This window comes from Balaenoptera musculus, chromosome 2 (assembly GCF_009873245.2).
Source record: "Balaenoptera musculus isolate JJ_BM4_2016_0621 chromosome 2, mBalMus1.pri.v3, whole genome shotgun sequence".
Taxonomy (NCBI): Eukaryota; Metazoa; Chordata; class Mammalia; order Artiodactyla; family Balaenopteridae; genus Balaenoptera; species Balaenoptera musculus.
Window position 1 is genome coordinate 31,406,477 of NC_045786.1, and position 19,718 is coordinate 31,426,194.

At 46.6% G+C, this 19,718-nt stretch overlaps 1 protein-coding gene across 7 annotated transcripts in view; it reads left to right on the forward strand.

Annotated features, from left to right (window-relative positions):
- Positions 1-19,718, forward strand: part of FAM189A1 (family with sequence similarity 189 member A1) — a 401,999-nt gene that overhangs the window by 331,129 nt on the left and 51,152 nt on the right. For 6 of the 7 annotated variants that reach the window (XM_036843433.1, XM_036843435.1, XM_036843437.1 and 3 more), the window contains one exon: positions 2,288-2,422. The exons of the other annotated variant lie outside the window; for it this stretch is intronic. In XM_036843433.1, the coding sequence (XP_036699328.1) occupies positions 2,288-2,422 (135 nt within the window). The remainder of the gene's footprint in view (positions 1-2,287; positions 2,423-19,718) is intronic. 7 annotated transcript variants of the gene reach the window in all.

A 19,718-nucleotide genomic window follows, 5' to 3' on the forward strand; every position in this document is an offset into this window, starting at 1 on the left:
GCTCCCCAGAGCTGGGCCTTGTCAAAGATGAACAGAACTGTACCTCAAAGTGGTGAGGACAGGTTTTCATTAGAAGTAGAATGTGGCAGTTGGGAGGAGAGTTGAGTGTGTGCTTGAACTTGACTTCAGTTTGCACAGAGGTGACCAGGCGTGTTAAAGGAAGGATGAGGGAGTGGGGGTGGGGGAGAGTGGGGCCTCAGTAGAGTCAGGAAGTGGAAAATCACAACGGGTTAGCAGGGTCCATGCGAAGATGCCTGCTGTCTGTGCCAGCTGCTGGCAGTCACCGAAGACAGGCTTCCCTCCCACAGAGGCTGGGACAGGGGCCCTCTCCTGAGGCTGGAAAAAGCAGCCAGTTCTCCTGGCGGCCTTGGGCTTTCTCAGGCAGGCATTTTGGGGGGAATCAAGTCCTGTAAGGATGTCACCTTGAGCTGTTAGAGCATGTTTGTGTGTTCAGGCCTTTATAGGCCACGGTTGAGGCCTTGTGGGGAAGAGGGCTCAGGGGAGCCTGGGCAGAGTTTGACCAGGAGGGAGCCTGTCCACCACCAGCCTCCCTCCAGCCTCCCTTCTGGGTGGTGCCGCCCCTGCTCCCCTCCCATCCCCCTCAGGTCCAGGGTGCTCCGAGGCAGAGTGGCCCTCTCCCTGAGCACATGCCCAGCTCTGACGGCCAGGGTCCACCCGGCACCCAAGGCTGGGGACCTCGGAACCCCCAATGGGCAGGGGCACTTGGGGTGAACTTTTACCTTTTTTTTTTAACCTTTGTTTTACCTTTTAACAGTTTTACCTTTTCCCTCGTTACCTTTTAAAACTTGGCCTCGAGAATCATAACCCTTCTTTTCCAGTTTCTTGGGACCAGAAATAAACGTTGCCAATGACATGACCGTGGAGATTTCAGTGGCCAGAGAGCCACGGCCGTTCCTCTTGGTCTGGCCCATGCCTCTCTACCAACAGCGGCCCTGACACTGGTGGGCAGCGGGCCCTGTGGACCTCCCGGGTTGGGTGTGGGGTCAGGTGTGGCCTGCACCATCTCCCGGAGTGTTGTATGGGGGTGTTGTTATGGCTGCTTTAGCCGGGCTTCAGCCCTGGAGCCTGGAGACATCTCTAAAAGCGTGAGCATCTCTAAAGGCAGCTTTCGCAGCACCTCCTGCCGTAGGTGGGCGGCAGTGGCGGGGGACAGTGGTTTGTGCGGACACCGCCCTCCTCCCCCTGCCTCCAGCCCTGCCCCCGAGGCCCACGCGCAGATTTGGAGAATCGCTAACGAGCAATCCTGGACACACGAGGTCCCCCCCACTCACTCAAACGTGTAGTGATTCAGGTACATAAATCATAAATTATTTAAGAAGACTGAATGAAAAGAACAAAGATGAGGCATAAAATAGGTAAAGGATAAACTATCTAGAGGTTTAAAATAGATGAAAATTTGGCCATGGATGATGCCCTTGACCTATGGCTGTCCCTCTTTTAGTTCACTTTTCCAGAAGCCCGAGGCTATGAACAGTTGGGTGCGTGTGTGACAGCCCGACCAAGACTGGAGATGGGTGGGGACAACTGCGTGTGTGTGCAGTGCAGTGATTCCTCTCTTATTTCTGCAGCCAGGCCAGGGCAGGTCCACTTCAAGCTGCAGGTCAGGCTCAGGTGTGCTCTGTGGCTCTCCTCCTGGGGTCCAGGCTTTTAAAAACACTTGAACTGCATTTTTTCTTTCCATAGTTTTTAATTTTCCCAGGTGTTTTTATTCATTCAGCCCTTATTGAAGGCCCACACCTCCTGGGCATTGTGAACATTGTAATGGTTAAGATGTGGCAGCTGCCCTTGGGGGCACACAGACACGAGTCACTGCTGCTGAAAAAGTGAGTCTCCAGCAGGGGAGAAGCAAGCAGCTCCCGAGAGGGAAACCAGACAAGGCCTCAGGGATGGCGCTGGAGTTGGGTCTTGACGGATGAGTAGGAGTTTGCTAAGCCATGAAGGGAGACAGGAGCTGCTGACCGTGGGAACAGAATGTGTGTTATCACAGACATGTGATAATGTCTCTATGCTCAACTTCATGTAATTTTCTGTAACTTTATAGCTTAGGTTTCTTCAAATTTATTTTTTTATTAACTGCTTTTAAAATAGAAATTTTAAATAATTCCTAATAGTGTTTCTGATGTCTTTTGTCTATTAAAAAAAATCATCTTGGCTTTATTATTTAAAGAAAACGAGATGGGATGCTTGTCACATTGTGTTCTTAAGCGTGTGTGTAGCTCAAGCACGTGCCCGGTTTTAACCGTGAGCTCTGTGTACCCCTGTCTAGATTAAGTTCGACAGCGTCGAGGTGTGTGTCTGCTGTGAGATGCAGCATCAGTCGTCGGGCTGCAGCAACCTCGGAGAGACGCTGAAGCTGAACCCGCTGCAGGAGGACTGCAACACCGTGCGGCTGACCTTGAAGGTGACCCAGGCTCCGCTGCTTCCGCCTCCCATCCCATCCTTGCGACGTCTCGACATCTCGTAGGAAGGTTTTATTAACTGCGTTCCTTTCAGTTCTTAGTTCATCCAGCTGGGTCACATGCAACAGGGAGTATCTTTCCAGAGAGCGTTTTAAACCATTAGAGATTTCCACTTTAAAGGTTTCACTTTCTGGGTTTTCCATTTCCACCATTTCACTCTCTGACTCCCACATCTGTGAAGGAGGGCTGAATGGTTGAAAGAGGTTGTTGCAGATGTGGATGTGATGCGTGCTACTGCTTTTCCAACATTTTTTAAGAAATTTATTTATTTTCGGCTGCGCTGGGTCTTTGTTGCTGCACACGGGGCTTTCTCTAGTTGCTGCGAGTGGGGGCTACTCTTTGTTGCGGTGCGTGAGCTTCTCACTGTGGTGGCTTCTCATGTTGCGGAGCTCGGGCTCTAGGCGCACGGGCTTCAGTAGTTGTGGCTCGCGGGCTCAGTAGCTGTGGTGCATGGGCTCTAGAGCGCAGGCTCAGTAGTTGTGGCGCACGGGCTTAGTTGCTCCGCGGCATCTGGGATCTTCCCGGACCAGGGCTCGAACCTGTGTCCCCTGCACTGGCAGGCGGATGCTCGACCACTGTGCCACCAGGGAAGTCCCTCCAACATTTTTCTAATTGAAGTATAGTTGATTTACAATGTTGTGTTAATTACTGCTGTACAGCAAAGTGACTCAGTTATACATACATTCTTTTTTTATATTCTTTTCCATTATGGTTTATCCCAGGAAATTGGATATAGTTCTCTGTGCTATACAGTGGGACCTTGTTGTTTATCCATCCTATATATAAGGATTGGGAGTTTAGGGTTAGCCTCTGATAACCCCAAACTCCCAATCCTTCCCTCTCCCACCCCCCTCCCCCTAGGCAACCACCAGTCTGTTCTCTATGCCTGTAAGTCTGTTTCTGTTTTGTAGATAGGTTCATCTGTGTCATATTTTAGATTCCACATATAAGTGATATCATATGATATTTGTCTTTCTGACTTATTTCACTTAGTATGATAATCTCTAGGTCCATCCATGTTGCTGCAAATGGCATTATTTTGTTCTTTTTTATGGCTGAGCCAACATTTTTGCTAGTACATCATCAGGGAACAGATGGGTACTTATTTTGCCTTTTTAAAGATATTTGGAGCAAGAAATTTTATAGTCTCCCATGGCAATCTATTCTTATGTACAGCATCTGATTTTTCTTTAATGACATGGAAAATTGTTTATATCACTTCTTTCTTTTTCTTCCTACAAGTTTTTCCTACTCCTGAAAATCAAAATTGGCCGCTTAAAAACGCGTATGAACAATGAACCCGATTCTTCTCTTTTCCCTGAAACTAAACTGCTAAACATTTTTTGAAAGCTGCAGCTATGGTCCAAGCAGCCCTTGGTGGGTGGTAAAATGGTATTTACAGTATACAGGGAGCCCTGTAGTACGTAAGTGTGTAAGGGATGCAGTGTGTGGGGATCTGGAGGCTCCAGAGAGCCACCCCGGGACCTGGGAGAACGGAGGGCAGTGTCGCTGTCTGGAACGGGGGCCTGTGGTTGGTCCTCCATGGGTGTCATTTCAAATGCTGGCAGTGGTGAACCAGCAGGTCTGGGGAGCTCCCTGTGAACTCCAGTGCCCTGGGAAGCTGGCTGGCAAACGAGCAGTGGCTGCAGAGATAGAGGATGCGCCTGAGGCCCCCAGCACCTCCCTGTTTCACAGGGAGGATGGTCCCTGCTCATTGGTCCCAGCAGCCCACCAGAGTGACAGATCCAGGGGGTTGGAGGAAGCCAGAAGGCAGCAATCAAGGGCCCATGCTCTTGGTTACAAGGCGTTCCTTGCTATCTCACGTTGAGCATGGCCACGGCTTCTATCTTAATAGCTCCTGGAGATGCTCAGAGTCATCCCACCAGCGTCAGCCATGCTCACTCTGATCCCATTCTGCCTACTCCTAAGTAATCTGCTCAGCCCGGGCACCGTTTCTTTCCCTATTTAAAAAACGTCACAAGACAATAGGTCATTATAATGACAGTGCAACCCCTACCCCCCGGAAGAAGCTGGCACAGCCCCGGGGCATCTTGCAGTGCTGCAGACTGCCTGGGTGTGCAGATGTTGTGAAGTGATCAGGCCACATCCCTCTCCCCGGTGGATGGATTGGAGGTATCTGGCCTGCTCCCCCAAGGCCTGGAGTTCCTAACCCTGCACTCAGGCGGCCCCTCCAGCCCCTGAGGAGGTGACCTTGGCTTGAACAGAGAGGATGGTGTGGGGTCAACAACGCTCCCTCCAAGAATGCAGCCGGGCCTGGGGGAGCTTGCTGTCCACCCTCGTCCACTGTTCTGGTGCCCTGACGAGAAGGCCATGAGGGATGGGGTGGCTTGAATGGAATGGAGTGAAGGACACTGAAGATGTTCCAGCCAAGCTGGGAGCCTCGTTGAATGGCTCATCCCCATGGATGTTTGCGTTGCCTGGGACAATGGTAAGAGTTGAAGGAAAAGAAAGACTGCACCAAACTTCTCAATGAATTTGTTTCTAAAACATAAGTAGAGGTAGCGCTGGTGGTGTGAGGCCAAGAGGAGGTAGGATTTATGACTGAGGTGGGAAGAGCAGCAGTTTGCAAACGAAGCGACCAACAAGGGATTAATTTCCAAAATATACACACAGCTCATGCAGCTCAATATCAAAAAACAAACAACCCCATCAAAAACTGGACAGAAGATCTAAATACACATTTCTCCAAAGAAGACATACAGGTGGCCAAAAAGCACATGAAAAGATGCTCAACATCACTAATCATTAGAGAAATGCAAATCAAAACTACAATGAGGTATCACCTCATATCAGTCAGAATGGCCATCACCAAAAAGTCTATACATAATAAGTGCTGGAGAGGGTGTGGAGAAAAGGGAACCCTCCTACACTGCTGGTGGGAATGTAAATTGGTGCAGCCACTATGGAGAACAGTACGGAGGTTCCTTAAATAACTAAAAATAGAACTACCATATGACCCAGCAATCCCACTCCTAGGGCATATATCTGGAGAAAACCATAATTTGAAAATATACATGCACCCCTATGTTCATAGCAGCACTATTTACAATAGCCAAGACATGGAAGCAACCTAAGCGTCCATTGATGAATGAATGATAAAGAAGATGTGGTACATATATACAATGGAATATTACTCAGCCATAAAAAAAGAATGAAATAATGCCATTTGCAGCAACATGGATAGACCTAGAGATTATCATACTGAGTGGAGTAAGTCAGACAGAGAAAGACAAATATAATAGGATATCACTTATATGTGGAATCTTTAAAAATATGATACAAATGAACTTCTTTACAAAACAGAAACAGACTCACAGACATAGAAAACAAACCTATGGTTAGCAAAGGGGAAATGTGGGATGGGGGGGATAAATTAGGATTTTGGGATTAACATATATACACTATATATATAAAATAATCATAAAATATATAAAATAGATAATCAACAAGGACCTACTGTATAGCACAGGGAACTCTACTCAATATTCTGTAATAACCTATATGGGAAAAGAATCTGAAAACTAATGGATATATGTGTATGTATAACTGAAGCACTTTGCTGTACACCTGAAATGAACACAGCATTATAAATCAACTATACTCCAGTATAAAATAAAAAATTAAATTTAAAAAAAGAGCAGCAGTGACCAGCCTGCCCCTGCCCCCCAGCTGAGGGCCTGGAAAGGGAGCAATGGCTCTGGGGGGAGCTGAGATTCATCCAAGATCAGGAAGACAAGGGACTCTTAGAAGTAAGAGTTCGTGTACTGCTGTCCTCTAACTTTGGTTTTGTTTTCCAAAATTGTTTTGGTTATCCTAGTTCCTTTGTATTTCCATATAAATTGTGGAATCAACTTTTCAATTTCTACAGAAATCCTGCTGGAATTTTGATTGAGATTGCACTGAATGTATACAACCAACTTGGAGAGAACGGATATATTCATGGTTTAGCTCTCCATTTATTTAGGTCTTCTTTGATTTCATCACTGTTTCTTTTTTTCCATCAGTGTTGTGTAGTTTTTAGTATATAGAGCATAACATATTTTATAATATGTATGCTTAGAGTATTTAATGTGTACAGGTGCTCTTTTAATGGTACTTAAATTTTTAAAAATTGTCTCTTGTTCATTTATATATAGAAATTTGATTTTTGTTACTGAGCTTGTATCCTGTGATTTGCTAAACTTACCTACTAGTTCTAGTAGCTCTTTTATAGATTCTTTTGGATTTTCTGTGGAGACAATCCTGTGCTATTGATTGCCAGAAAGATGCCATATTACATCTTCTTTTCCCATCTGGTTGCCTCTCATTCCTCTTCCTTGCCTATTGCACTGACTAGAATCTCCAGCAGTGTCAGATAGAAGTAGTGAGAGCGTACATCCTTGCCTTGTTCCTGATTCTAGGGATTACGTGTGTTGTTAGCTCTGAGTTTTTTATAGATGCCCACTATCTGGTTGTGGAAGTTGCCTACTATTCCTAGTTTTCTGAGAGTTTTTATCATGGTGGATGTTGGTTTTGTCAAAGTACCTTCTGCGTCTACTTAGATGTTCATATACTTTGTCTTCTTTATTCTGCTAATGTGGTGAATCACGTTATTTTTTTATTGAAGTATAGTTGATTTACAATGTTATGTTAGTTTCAGGTGTACAGCAAAGTGATTTACTTATATATACATATATATCTGTATCTATTCTTTTTCAGATTCTTTTCCATTATAGGTTATTACAAGATATTAAGTATAGCTCCCTGTGCTATACAGTAGGACCTTGTTGGTTATCTATTTTATATAGAGTAGTGTGTATATGTTAATCCCAAACTCCTAATTTATCCCTCCCCCTCTTCCCTTTTGGTAACCATAAGTTTGCTTTCTATGTCTGTGAGTCTATTTCTCTTTTGCATATGAGTTTATCTGTATCGTTTTTTTTAGATTCCACTTATAAGCAATATCATATGATATTTGTCTTTCTTTGAATGGTGAACCAGCCTTTTATTCCCCAAAATCAACCCCACATGGTAAGTCTTTCCTCAACTCTGTCGAGTCTTCTGGTGACCCTGTGGTTTCTGTGACTGTGCTTTTCATTTCTAGCATTTCCATTTGATTCTTACGTATAGCTTCCATCTCTCTGCTAAGTTCCCTATATGCTCTGGCCCACCTTTTCCACTAGAACTTATCTGATGGCATCGGCCCCAGGTAAGCACGTCCTCCTATCTCTCCGTAGAGGTGTCTGTCTTTCCTTGGCATTTGGATTAACTAGTTGCCCTGCCACCTCAGCTGTCAGATGGGATCAACTTAAGATGTGAATTTGCAGAGTGTCCAGTGTCTTATTTTTTTTGTAATGGTGGGGTAAGTGCTCTTTTTAGCTGTCTGCATCCTAAGCAGAACTGGGAGGTATTATCCATAATGACCTCCCTGGTATAGAATTTTTGAGGAGCACATTTACCTCCTAGGGGTTTATAGATGGTGTGCCATTCTCTTTTGACATCGAATATTGCTGTAGAGAAAGATCTTATATCAGCATAATGCTCTCTCCTTTTTTGGTATGTGGTAGTTGTCAGTGCTGTTTAAAAATATTTTTAACTCTTCAAGTTACCCTAGACCTAGTCCTAGTGCCCTTTTGGGTGCCTGGAGCCACGTGAGTGGAACATACATGGATCACTTTTCCAAGGCCGAGTGTGTACCTGTGGTGTGAGATTCTCCGGGGCTCTCTTTCCCTCTGGCACAGTAACTGGCAAATCATAGGTGGTGGCTGCACCATCAGCCTGGGTCCCTACCATGGGCAGAGACCCCATAACTCACCCACAAGTACCCACAATGGACACATGGCATGAATGAGAAATAAACCTCTGTTGTCTTAACCCACTGAGACTTGGGGGATGTTTGTTACCACAGCATAACCTAGCCCAGCCTGTCCGATACAAGGCAACATGTTTTTGGTCCTATGTCAATGGTGTTTTTAAATGATCAAGTCCATTAACTTCACTATGATATGTCTTGACACTGATCAGTCCTTCTCGAATTTCCATGGTCCACAGTGCACCTTTCAGCCTGTGAGTTTGCATCTTGCTTTATTTCAGAAAAGATTTCTTGAACTATGCATTTGAATTTTTTTTTTCTGTTCTCTTAGTTTGAGGGTAACTGTGCCTTCCTTGGACCACTCTGACCTGTCTTTCATCACTATCATTTTTTTCTCTAGTTTTTACAACTCTTTCTTTCCCACCTCACTTTGCTCCATTTTCCTAAAGCCTCTCCTCCTCACCTTGTTCTCTGCAGTGACTGTTATCTTTGTGCTCTGCTTCCGACGTGATCTCGGGTTTGGGCAGCTCACCTCTCAGTCTGTTTCTTTGTCGTTTATTCCTTGAGCCTTTGTGTCTCTACTTTTAGATCTTAGACTGAGCTGCCACCTTCTCAGTTTGGCCCCAGCCTTCCCCCAAGAATGTCTGTAGCTAGTTAATTACACGGGGGTGGGGGGGAGTTTCCATGTATTTTATCCCTTTCTTAGATCTTTTCTGAGGTCCATGGATACTTCAAAGCACTAAAGGCAAGTCCTAACCCCTATCAAGCATCATGCTCTATTTAAATAGGCTTTAGCGTAATTAAGGTTTTGTACTTCCTTTTCATAAATATAGGTACTTCTTCCTCTGAGATTCATGTAGATCCAAGTACCACATTCTTTAGTTTTCTTGTAATTAGTCGTGCACTCTTTTTTTTTTAATTGACGTATACTTGGTTTACAATGTTGTGTTAATTTCTGCTGTACAGCAAAGTGATTCAGTTGTACATATATATATCTTCTTTTTCATATTCTTTTCCATTATGGTTTATTACAGGATAATGAATATAGTTCCCTGTGCTATACAGTAGAGCGTGTTGTTTATCTGTTTTATACACAATAGTGTGCATTGTGCAGTCATTTTTAATATGCTCATTATGCTTAAAGTCATGCAAGCCAGGCTGTGCTCAGTGACTCACCCGCTGTGAAGGGACCTGGGGTGGCTTCTCCATGTTGTAACTCTCGGAACGCATGGGGGTGGCAGGAGTCACGTGGGGAAGGGCAGGCCTGCTCCTCCGTGGAGCACATTTCCTTGGGAGCCAAAGGAAAGGCACGAACGGGCATGTCACTTTGATTAGTTTCCCTTGCCTGCTCTTTTCTGATCAGCAATTAGAGTGGCTTCGTCGGTCCTTTAATAGTCTGACTTGAGGCTCTAGTTATCTGATTAGTAATGTTCCCTGCCTAAATTTCCATATTAAATGATGGCTTATTCATACTTTGTATCTAATGAACTCAGTTTGTGCCCTGGAAATCCTGTATAATTGGTTTGGGAATCAACACCCTTTTGATTTGAGGTGTGTTTGAATTAACTGATGGTGGCTTAGTGAGATTGGTCCGACTACTTCCTGACCTTCACACCACCCTCCCCCCCACCACTCCCGATATCTGGAAGGTTGTGCAGGCATAATCCACCGTTAGGGAAAACAAGCAGAAACTGATCTTCTTCCTGGCTGATAAGGAGTCTAATTGGAACCCAGAAGATGTTGGGGACGCTGCCTCACTTGTCCCTCAGATTATTTTCGGGGGTTTGGGGGCTCTGAGCCCTCTTCCCTGGATCTCTTTTCAGCTTTCCCCAGCCACCTCGAATCCTGGATCCTGGGGGCAGACCAGCATCTCTCAAACATAATGCCTCCTGCCATGCTCAGGTTTGCTGCTCCACCCTGACAGGGTGAGGGCAGGGGAAAGGGCAAAGGGCATAGAGGGGACCCAGAACTCCATCGTGCAGTGCAGGGATCCTCAGAATTGTAGAACTGGGCGGATGGGGCATCCTGTTGCCCATCATGTGGCTGAGCAGGCAGCAGCCCAGAGGGGGTCAGATGGCTCCTCCTGGGTCCCTGAGCGAGTCTTCTGATGGGCAGGTCTCCTTGGAGGGTCTCAGTTCTCCAAGACTCAAGTGCCCGCTCCCTGATGATGGGACCTGGCTGGGGGCATCCCATTATGAAGTCCATAAAGAGGGTGGCCTCAAAATTAGGATTTCAGCATTCGCTTTCCCAAAGCACTGGACAGTGGTGGAAATTGCGACCAAAGGCGGTCCCCTTTCCTGATAAGATAATATCTAGGCTTTTGGAAGATTAAGTGACACAATAAATGATAAAAAGATGTTTTGGTAGTTTAATGGTTGTCTTTGCCAAGTCAAACCCAGCACAAGATTGTGACGTATTTTCTGATCAGTATTAATAGAATTTTTAAAAGATTACACAAATTGGAATTGTCAACTGATGGAATACGCTTCGTCATGTGTTGATATTATATCCCTCCCAACTTTCATTCTTTGCTATAGCCCAGAATATCATTATGGTTTTATTATAATGATGTAATTCTAATTCAAAACAGAGTTAAAAATCTTTTTTCGTTTGTTTGTTTGCTTCAAGTACCTGGCTTAATTTACTGAGCCGTAGTAAAGCAAATTACCTAAAGAAACTTTATCAATGGACAAGGAGATAAAAGCTTCCCAAGAAATCAATCAGTTATTGAGTTTATATGCTTCCTTATCTTCTCTTGAAGATCCTTTTCTTTGTCTCTAAGGGAGTTAAAGGAAAAACAATCCCAGCAAGACAATTTCCTAGAAACCTAGGGACCTGAAAAATAAAATCATCATTTAATCTTGATTAAGTCTTTAACCATGCTGAAGAAATAAAAATGGTTCTGAGAATACGTGAACACTAATATTTTGTGACAAAACTCACAGCATTGACTGGCAGTGTGAAACAATAAACACACACACACACACACACACACACACACACACACACACATACCCTGCTAGAAGGGACCTTCCCGTTTTCTGAACTGGGCAGCCACACAGAGCAAGACAGATGGTCATATCTCTATACAGCTTTCTTCTCACCCCTGGATCCCCAAGGGGGCAGCTGAAGGGTCCCTCTGGCCAAGTGGAATCCAGACAGAGACGAGAAGGATGTTAAATTCCCGATCTCCCACTTAGCAGCCGTGGGGTCCATGTAAGGGAATGTGCAGAGAGACTGAGCACAATTTATCTCTGGCAAGGCTTCCCCCCACCCCGCCCCCATGATAGGGTGAGGATGCCGACCACATTCCTGAATGGCATCTCTGCCCTTGGTTCCCAAAGCCACCGAAAGCCTGCCTGCCCACCCTCTGATTTTAGTGGTATCACTTTCCCCTGTGTGGTTGCGATACTGAGTCTTGTGGGATGTCTGCAGCCCCAAGTCTGTATGGCATATTTAGGATAATCCTACAGAACAGAGGTTCCACCCAAGAGGCCTGCAACTTATCTGTACCTGCTCAGTTAAAACCAGGTCCAGGAGGCTTAGATGTTGACATAGAAGTATTTCTAGGGGTATGTTTGTAGCGGTCCCTGTGCGGGCAGCCTTGTTGGGCTGGTTGCCTCTCGCAGTGCCTCAGCACTGCCCGCCCCCCAGGATGTGTGGGTGGGCTGCCGTCTGTACATGAAGGGCCAGGTGTGGAGCAGGCAGGCCCAGGACGGGCCACTCACTGCTCTGCTCGGGATGAGGGCACTTCCTGTGGGGCCAGCACCTCGCCTTTGTCCCTCCGCCGGGCGGTTTTTTTTTTTTTTAAGGTGTAGGCTTATTTATTTATTTTTGGTTGTGTTGGGTCTTCGTTTCTGTGCGAGGGCTTTCTCTAGTTGCGGCGAGCGGGGGCCACTCTTCATCGCGGTGCGCGGGCCTCTCACTATCGCGGCCTCTCTTGTTGCGGAGCACAGGCTCCAGACGCGCAGGCTCAGCAATTGTGGCTCACGGACCTAGTTGCTCCGCGGCATGTGGGATCTTCCCAGACCAGGGCTCGAACCTGTGTGCCCTGCATTGGCAGGCAGATTCTCAACCACTGCGCCACCAGGGAAGCCCCGCCGGGCGGTTTTATCCCCGTCTCCTCCACTTTGCAGGGAAGAGCCACGGCACTCCGGGCGCTGGTCCCTGCAGAGCTCTGGCATCTCCCTCTCTTAACCCCAAGTCTCCAGATCCCACGTCCTCCACACCAGCACCACCACACACTCCATGATCGTTTCCCTGAGCCCTGCCCCCTCCAGGATGGCCTGGCGGGGCGCCCCAGCTCATGGCCTCAGCCTTGGCTCCTGCAGCTTTCTTGTCCGGCCTCCTCTCCCCCACGCCTTCTCTCCAGCCTCAGCCAGACTCCACCATGCGAGTCCATCCTTCTCCCTGCCCAGGGGCCAGATCCATGCCTTCAAGGACACATGGACCAGTGTCCAAAAGCCCCGCCACTCTGTTCCTAGCCCCTCTCTGCTGGCGCCCACTCCCTGGGTGAACCAAACTGTCCACATTCCCTCCTCATCTGCACCCAGCAAGACCAGTGGGCCGCGTCGTGAGACCTGTGGCTGAGCATCTAACACCGTGAGCACCTGCCTCACCTGGCACCTGCCTCACCTGGCGCTCCACGCTGTGCAGCACCTGTGCTGCCTTCCCCTGCCCATCTCTCTCCTCAACTCTCCGAAATGACGATTTCAGATCTTCTCCCCTGTATTAGTCAGGGTTCTCCAGAGAAACAGAACCAATAAGACGTGTGTGTGTGTGTGTGTGTGCACGTGTGCATCTGTGTGTACATATGAGAGAGAGATATATTTAAAGAATTGACTGACACGATTACGAGGTTGACAAGTCCAGATTATGCAGGGTGGGCAGCAGGCTGAACATCAGGCAAGAGCTGAGTTCAAGTCCAAAGGCCACCGCTGTCTGCGGCAGGATCCCTCCTCCTTGGGGGAGGTCAGGCCTTCACCTGGTTGGATGACCCCTACCCCCATTTGGAAGACACTGTGTTTTACTCAGGGTCACTGCTATGAATGTGAAGCTCACCCCAAAACACTCTCACAGAAACATCCAGAATGATGTTTGACCATATTCCTGGGCACCACAGGGCAGCCAAATTGACACACAAAATTAGTCATCCCAGCACCCCTGCAGTGGGACCACGGAGGGGTCCCAACCTCCCTCTCCCTCCCGCCACCCTCCCTGGCCGCTGTCCCACCACCTCACGCTGACATTAACGCTGCACATCCCATGAGGTCACACTTGCTTTCAGGGCAAAGACCTACATCTCGGAGCATGTCTCACAGAGTCTGTCTGGCCTCAGTTTGTGACACTCTTGCCTGTCCCCTTCCCACAGCCGCCCTGGCCTCCTCAGCCTCCAGGACACACGCAGATGCTCCATGCTCTGGGGTCTTGGCACACGGAGCTCTCCGTGTCTGGAAGGCTCTTCCTCTCCATTGCGATGGGCTCATTTTTCCTCATCCATCGGCCATCAGCGTTCCTCCAGCCCTCACCCTCATCCTAAGTTCTCACAGCTCCTTGTACTTCATCTTCACATGACAGTGACCACGGATCGTAAGCATGCCCCATCCAGACCGCAAGCCCCACGGAGGCAGGAACCAAATCTCTTTGGCTCACAGTGGCTCACAGAGAGGGGTGGGGCCCCGGGAGACACTCTGGAACCGTCTCTGAAATCAGTGAGGGTTTTTTAAAAAAATAGTCTTCTATTCTTTTTATTAAAATTAATTAATTAATTAATATTTATTTTTGGCTGCGTTGGGTCTTCGTTGCTGAGCGCGGGCTTTTCTCTAGTTGCGGTGAGCAGGGGCTACTCTTTCATTGTGTTGCACGGGCTTCTCGTTGCAGTGGCTTCTCTTGCTGCGGAGCACAGGCTCTAGGCATGCGGGCTTCAGTAGTTGTGGCGTGTGGGCTCAGTAGGTGTGGCACATGGGCTCAGTAGTTGTAGCTCACGGGCTCTAGAGCGCAGGCTCAGTAATTGTGGCGCATGGGCTTAGTTGCTCCGAGGCATGTGGGATCTTCCTAGGTCAGGGCTCGAACCCGTGTCCCCTGCATTGGCGGGCGGATTCTTAACCACTGCTGCCACCAGGGAAGTCCCTCAGTGAGGGTTTTTAATTCATTCTTTCAGTCACTGTTTTGAGCACCTCTTCTGTGCCTGGGTTGGACATTGGGTGTCCAGAGATAAACGATGCAGAGTCTGCCCTCCAGGTCTGGCGGAGGAAAGTCACAAGTGAAACAGACAATTACAGGGTAGTGCACTATTTCCACTGTGACAGGAAATTAAAATGTTAAATTATAAAAGCATTTTTCAATCCTCTGCTCCATCCTAAGGGAGAGTCATTATTTTGCTGAGTGGAGTGATGAATAAAATGTTATGTATGCAGAGGTGATGGGGTGGGTTAGCTATAAGAAAAGAATTGGTGACATCTAAGAAACCGAGGAAGTGGAAAGATAGGAAAACATATTTGGATTCTCTTGCTGAACGATACCAAACACACACACAGCTCTGGGTACAGTGGTGACATGACAGTGCTTGGCCATATACACACCTCTGATTCTAACTGAAATGTCTGAAGACCTCTAAAAGAGCTGTCTTAGTCGGGGTTTTCCAGGGAAAAAGAACCAACAGAAAATATCTCTATACATCTCCTATTCCAGATTCCGATGGGAAAACACAATCTATTCTAGATTCCAGTGGAAAAGCACGAAGGGTATGATTGGTGATCTCAGACGGTGACAGCACCCATTCTCATAAAATCTTTGTGCTCCAAAGATAAAAACTGGTTTGTGGAATATTTAGCAAGAAATTCACCATTCATTTTACTATTAGGGAAATGAGTCTTGGAGGCTGGGTATCTTGCCTAAGACAGCATAACCAGTTGGATGACATATTTCTATAAATTCCCATTGAATTAGTCAGTTTTCCTCTCAGCATTTCACCTAGTAAAAAGCCATCCTAATAATGTATCCAGCAAAAAGTCATTGTTTTTCGACTTTTCAGTGTATCTTTCTCTAAAGAACTTGCATGAAATAGATTCCTCTTTTTAGAAAACCTTACTCCATCACCTTCCTTCAGTGTATTTCCCAACACAGTTTGCCAACTTTGGAAGCTTAAAACTGCCCTCCTTCGTCCTATCATTTCTCTATGACTTCATTGTCCTTTGCTGAAGATGCTACAGAAGCTGGGATTCTGAGCCGCCATCTTTAGTTACTTCTGGTTTAGGCTTGTCCCATGCGATGTGCACGGCCTGCGTTAATAAACTATCTCTTGCAAAAAAGAAAATGTGTATATATACAGAGAGAGAGAGAGATTTATTATGGGAATTGGCTCATGTGGTTATGGAGGCCCAGAGGCCCCAGGATCTGCTGTCCATGAGCTGGAGAACCAGGAAAGCGGGTTATATAATTCAGTCCAAGTCCCAAGGCCTGAGAATGGGGAGGACATAGGATGTAAGACCTGTTCCGAGTCTGAAAGCTCAGGAACCAGCAGTGACAATGTCCAAGGACAGGAGGAGAAGGACCTTCCAGCTCAAGCAGAGAGAACAAATTTTCCCTTCCTCTGCGTGTTTGCTCTACGAGGACCCTCAGCAGATTGGGTGATGCCCACCTACACTGGGTGTCTCCTTTACCCCGTCTACTGATTGAACTGCTTTGGGTGCATCTGTGAGGGTGTTCTGGAAGGGATCACAGATGCACCCAAAAGTGATGTTTTACCAGCTACGTGGGCCTCCCTTAACCCAGTCAAGTCACAGTAGGGAAAAGCCTGTATCACATTGGACTTCAAGGAAGAGTACCAACCAGTCCTTTCTGGAACCCTCTGTAACTTCTGCCATATATGTTGCATGTAAGACCAGAGTAAAGAAAGAGGGGCCCAGCTTCCGAGTGAGCTGCATGAGGCCTTCTAGGAAGTCACTGGCAGCCATCCTCTACCTTGAGAGCGTGCCCTGGGGACTGCGGGGCCAAGGTGGCAGGTGGGGCAGCTGTGGGATCGATTATGGTGCCAAGGGGATTCCAGTTGGGAAAGGGGTGCTACAGACCCCCGTCATCGCGTAGGTAGGAGCCCTCTCATTATTTGAAATGGACAGCGGACATTTTTAAGGTCTAAGGCAACACGCTGTGCAAACACAGCTTCCTCCCAGACTGCTGCCCTGGACCCTCCCCAAGTGGACACCCTAAAGCCATCACCAGGGGACGTGCTATGATGTAGCCAGTGAAAGGCAGCTTCCTGGGGGACCTGCAGGGCCTGGTGCTGGGCCACACGGGCGGACCCTCTCACACGAGGACCCGCAGTCTTCGGCACATTCAGATAAGGACCCACAAGGAGGTGGTCCACGGCCCTCCCCCGTCGGCTGCAGGATCTCCACGAGGCTAGCACAGTCTCGATGTCAGGGTCTGAGAGGAGGGTTATGATGAGGGCCAGCAACACACTGTTTGGTCTGGGATGGTCCCAGGATGAGTACTAATAGACCTGATTTTCACTCTAGTCCCCAAACAAAGCCAGGGGCTTCAGGAGGAGTCCCATTGCCTTTTTGGTAGGGGGAGGCAGATAGCAGGCTGTTGATTTCCATACACAGACTGGAGGAGACAGCACAGAGCCCACTCCTGGGGACTGGAGGTTATTTCTAAAGCATGTAGTTATTTTCCGGGCTCTAAATTAGCACAGGGATGCTGGGAGGAGGAGGATATTAGGAGGAAAATACGCGGGATGGAAAATTTTTCAGTAATAATTGAATGATGAGGCCATTTGAAAGAATGCATAAAACCGGCAGAAGGGAAAGTGAGAGCACAGAACTACTTGTAACAAAGGAGCCAGAGGCAACTGGGGGCCGTGGATAGATTCACTCGCTTGATTGTGGTGATGGCTACACAGGTGTATACGTGTGTCAAAACTCATAAAATTCTGTGCTTAAAATATGTGCATTTTGTCATATGTCAATTATACCTCATGCTGTTAACCGTCTTTGTAACAGATGAGTGACAGGTAAAAAAAAGGGTAAAAGCAAAGACCAGAAAGATGGAGATGGGCCAGTGCAGGAATTCAAAGATCCGTTTAGGGATTTGACTTGATTCAGAAATCAGTAAGCACTGGTTATGGAAACTCGAGGAAGGCATAAGATAATCATAGCAGAGCTGAGCAAAATCGTTTGGAGTGGCTTAATATCCCCAGGCCTTCACAGAGATGCCCAAGATGAGAGGGGCCACAGGACAGAGCCTTTGGCTGAGGGAGCAGAATTATTGCGAGAGAAACAACTTAGCAGAGGAGTGATACCTAAGTGTTCTTTTACATTTGGCCCCAGTTTGGCTTTTCTGGGAGCCATCCTTTGTGACCCGCTTTGCACAGCCTTTTTATTTATTTATTTATATTTTTATTTTTTAATCAAAGTATAGTTGATTTACAATGTTGTGTAAGTTTCAGGTGTACAACACAGTGATTCAGTACGTAAACATGTATCTCTATTCCTTTTCAGATTCTTTTCCCTTATAGGTTATTACAAGATACTGAGTATAGCTCCCTGTGCTATGCAGTAGGTCCTTGTTGTTTATCTATTTTATATACAGTAGTGTGTATATGCTAACCCCATACTCCTAATGTATCCTTCCCCCCACCTTTCCCCTTTGGTGACCATAAATTTGTTTTCTGTGTCTGTGCGTCTGTTTCTGTTTTGTAAATAAGTTCATTTGTATCATATTTTTAGATTCCACATGTAAGTGATATCATATGATATTTGTCTTCCTCTGTCTGGCTTACTTCACTTAGAAGGATCATCTCTAGGTCCCCAAGTGCAGGGCCTTTTAGATCCATCACACTGTTTTCCCCACCATGACCCCAGCCCCAGCGAGGTCTGCGAGGCAGACTTTATCATTGACACTTTAGAGGCGAGAACATGACTCCAGGACATGCAGTGTCAGAGCTGCAGTCTCGTAACTGGTGGTGGACCCATATTTCAGTCTTGAGTGCCAGATCTGGTGCTTTCTCCACCACCAATGGGATCCGCGTAGGAGGACATGGGACGGTGCGGCCACAGGCTCAGGGTCATTTCTGTGCAAACAGCGATGCCTTCAGCAGGCCTGGCCCCGTTCACCTCCAGGCATATCCACCCTGCAAGAGGAGCCAAGTCAACAGACTGGAAAGTCTGAGAGTAATGTAGCAAATGCCACCCACATTTGTCCAGTCTCATCATGTTTACAATGTTTGCTTCTATCTTTTTAAAAAACAAGAACCATATTATTGCAATTTTATATATTTTTACAGACCCCACTGAGACCCCAGCCATGGCTCCCTCTCTATGTCTGAAATTAGAGGGTGTCCAGGGACAGCCACTATCCTGAGGTTGATTTTGCCTTTCCCCTGCATGCTTGCATAGTTCACTAAAATTTTACATAAAATTTAACATAATCGGTACCATAAGCACTTTTCTATTTTCACCCACCATCATGCTCTTTGATGTTGATCCACATGGATATGTATGTAGCTTGAATTGTCTTTTTAGAGTCTGTGTAGTTTTGCAGTATCTGAATATTCCACAACTTGCTTATCTGTCTCATGTTAATGGATATAAGTTGTTTCCAATTTTTCACTGTTGCAACAGTACTAGAATGAATAGTCGCGCCCTCCTCAGCATGGGCTCTTGTGCTCAGTCTTCTCAGTGGGCATACTTGCCAGGATGAAAGGAAAATGCATCTGCCCTTTTGCAAAACATTTCCCATTTCTCTACGAAGGGGTAATGCAGACTCACATTCTCACTGCCAGTGGAAGAGGTTCCCTTGCTCCGACCACATCCTTGCCAAGACTTCTTGACATAGATTCTTCTCGACTTGTCATATATTGTCAATATCTTGGCTATTTATGTTTCTCATCAGTGAATTGCCTATTTTGTCTGTTTTCCTGTTGGGTTCTTTGTTCTTGATTCTGAACGATGACCTTTGTCATAAAAATCTCACGCACTCTGTGACTTGTCGTTTAGTTTTGTTTGGGATGTCATTTGTCAGAGAGAAGTTTTCAGTTTTAATGCAAATTCATTTCCTGTCTGATGTGCCCTTTCTGTGTTGCGTTTAAGAAATATTTTCCAGGACTTCCCTGGTGGTCTAGTGGTTAAGACTCCACACTCCCAATGCAGGGGTCCTGGGTTCCATTCCTGGTTGGGGAACTAGATCCCGCATGCCACAACTAAAGATCCTGCATGACTCAGCGAAGATCCCGTGTGCCACAACTATGACGCAGAATAGCCAAATAAATATTTTTTTAAAATGTGATCCCCTGGGGATCCCCAAGAACCTTTAAAAAAAGAGAAATATTTTCCCATCCTGAGGTTATACAAATATCCTGGATTTTTTTCCCATAAGTTTTAAAACTTTGCTTTTCACATGTAGTTCATTAATCTGCCTGAGGCTTA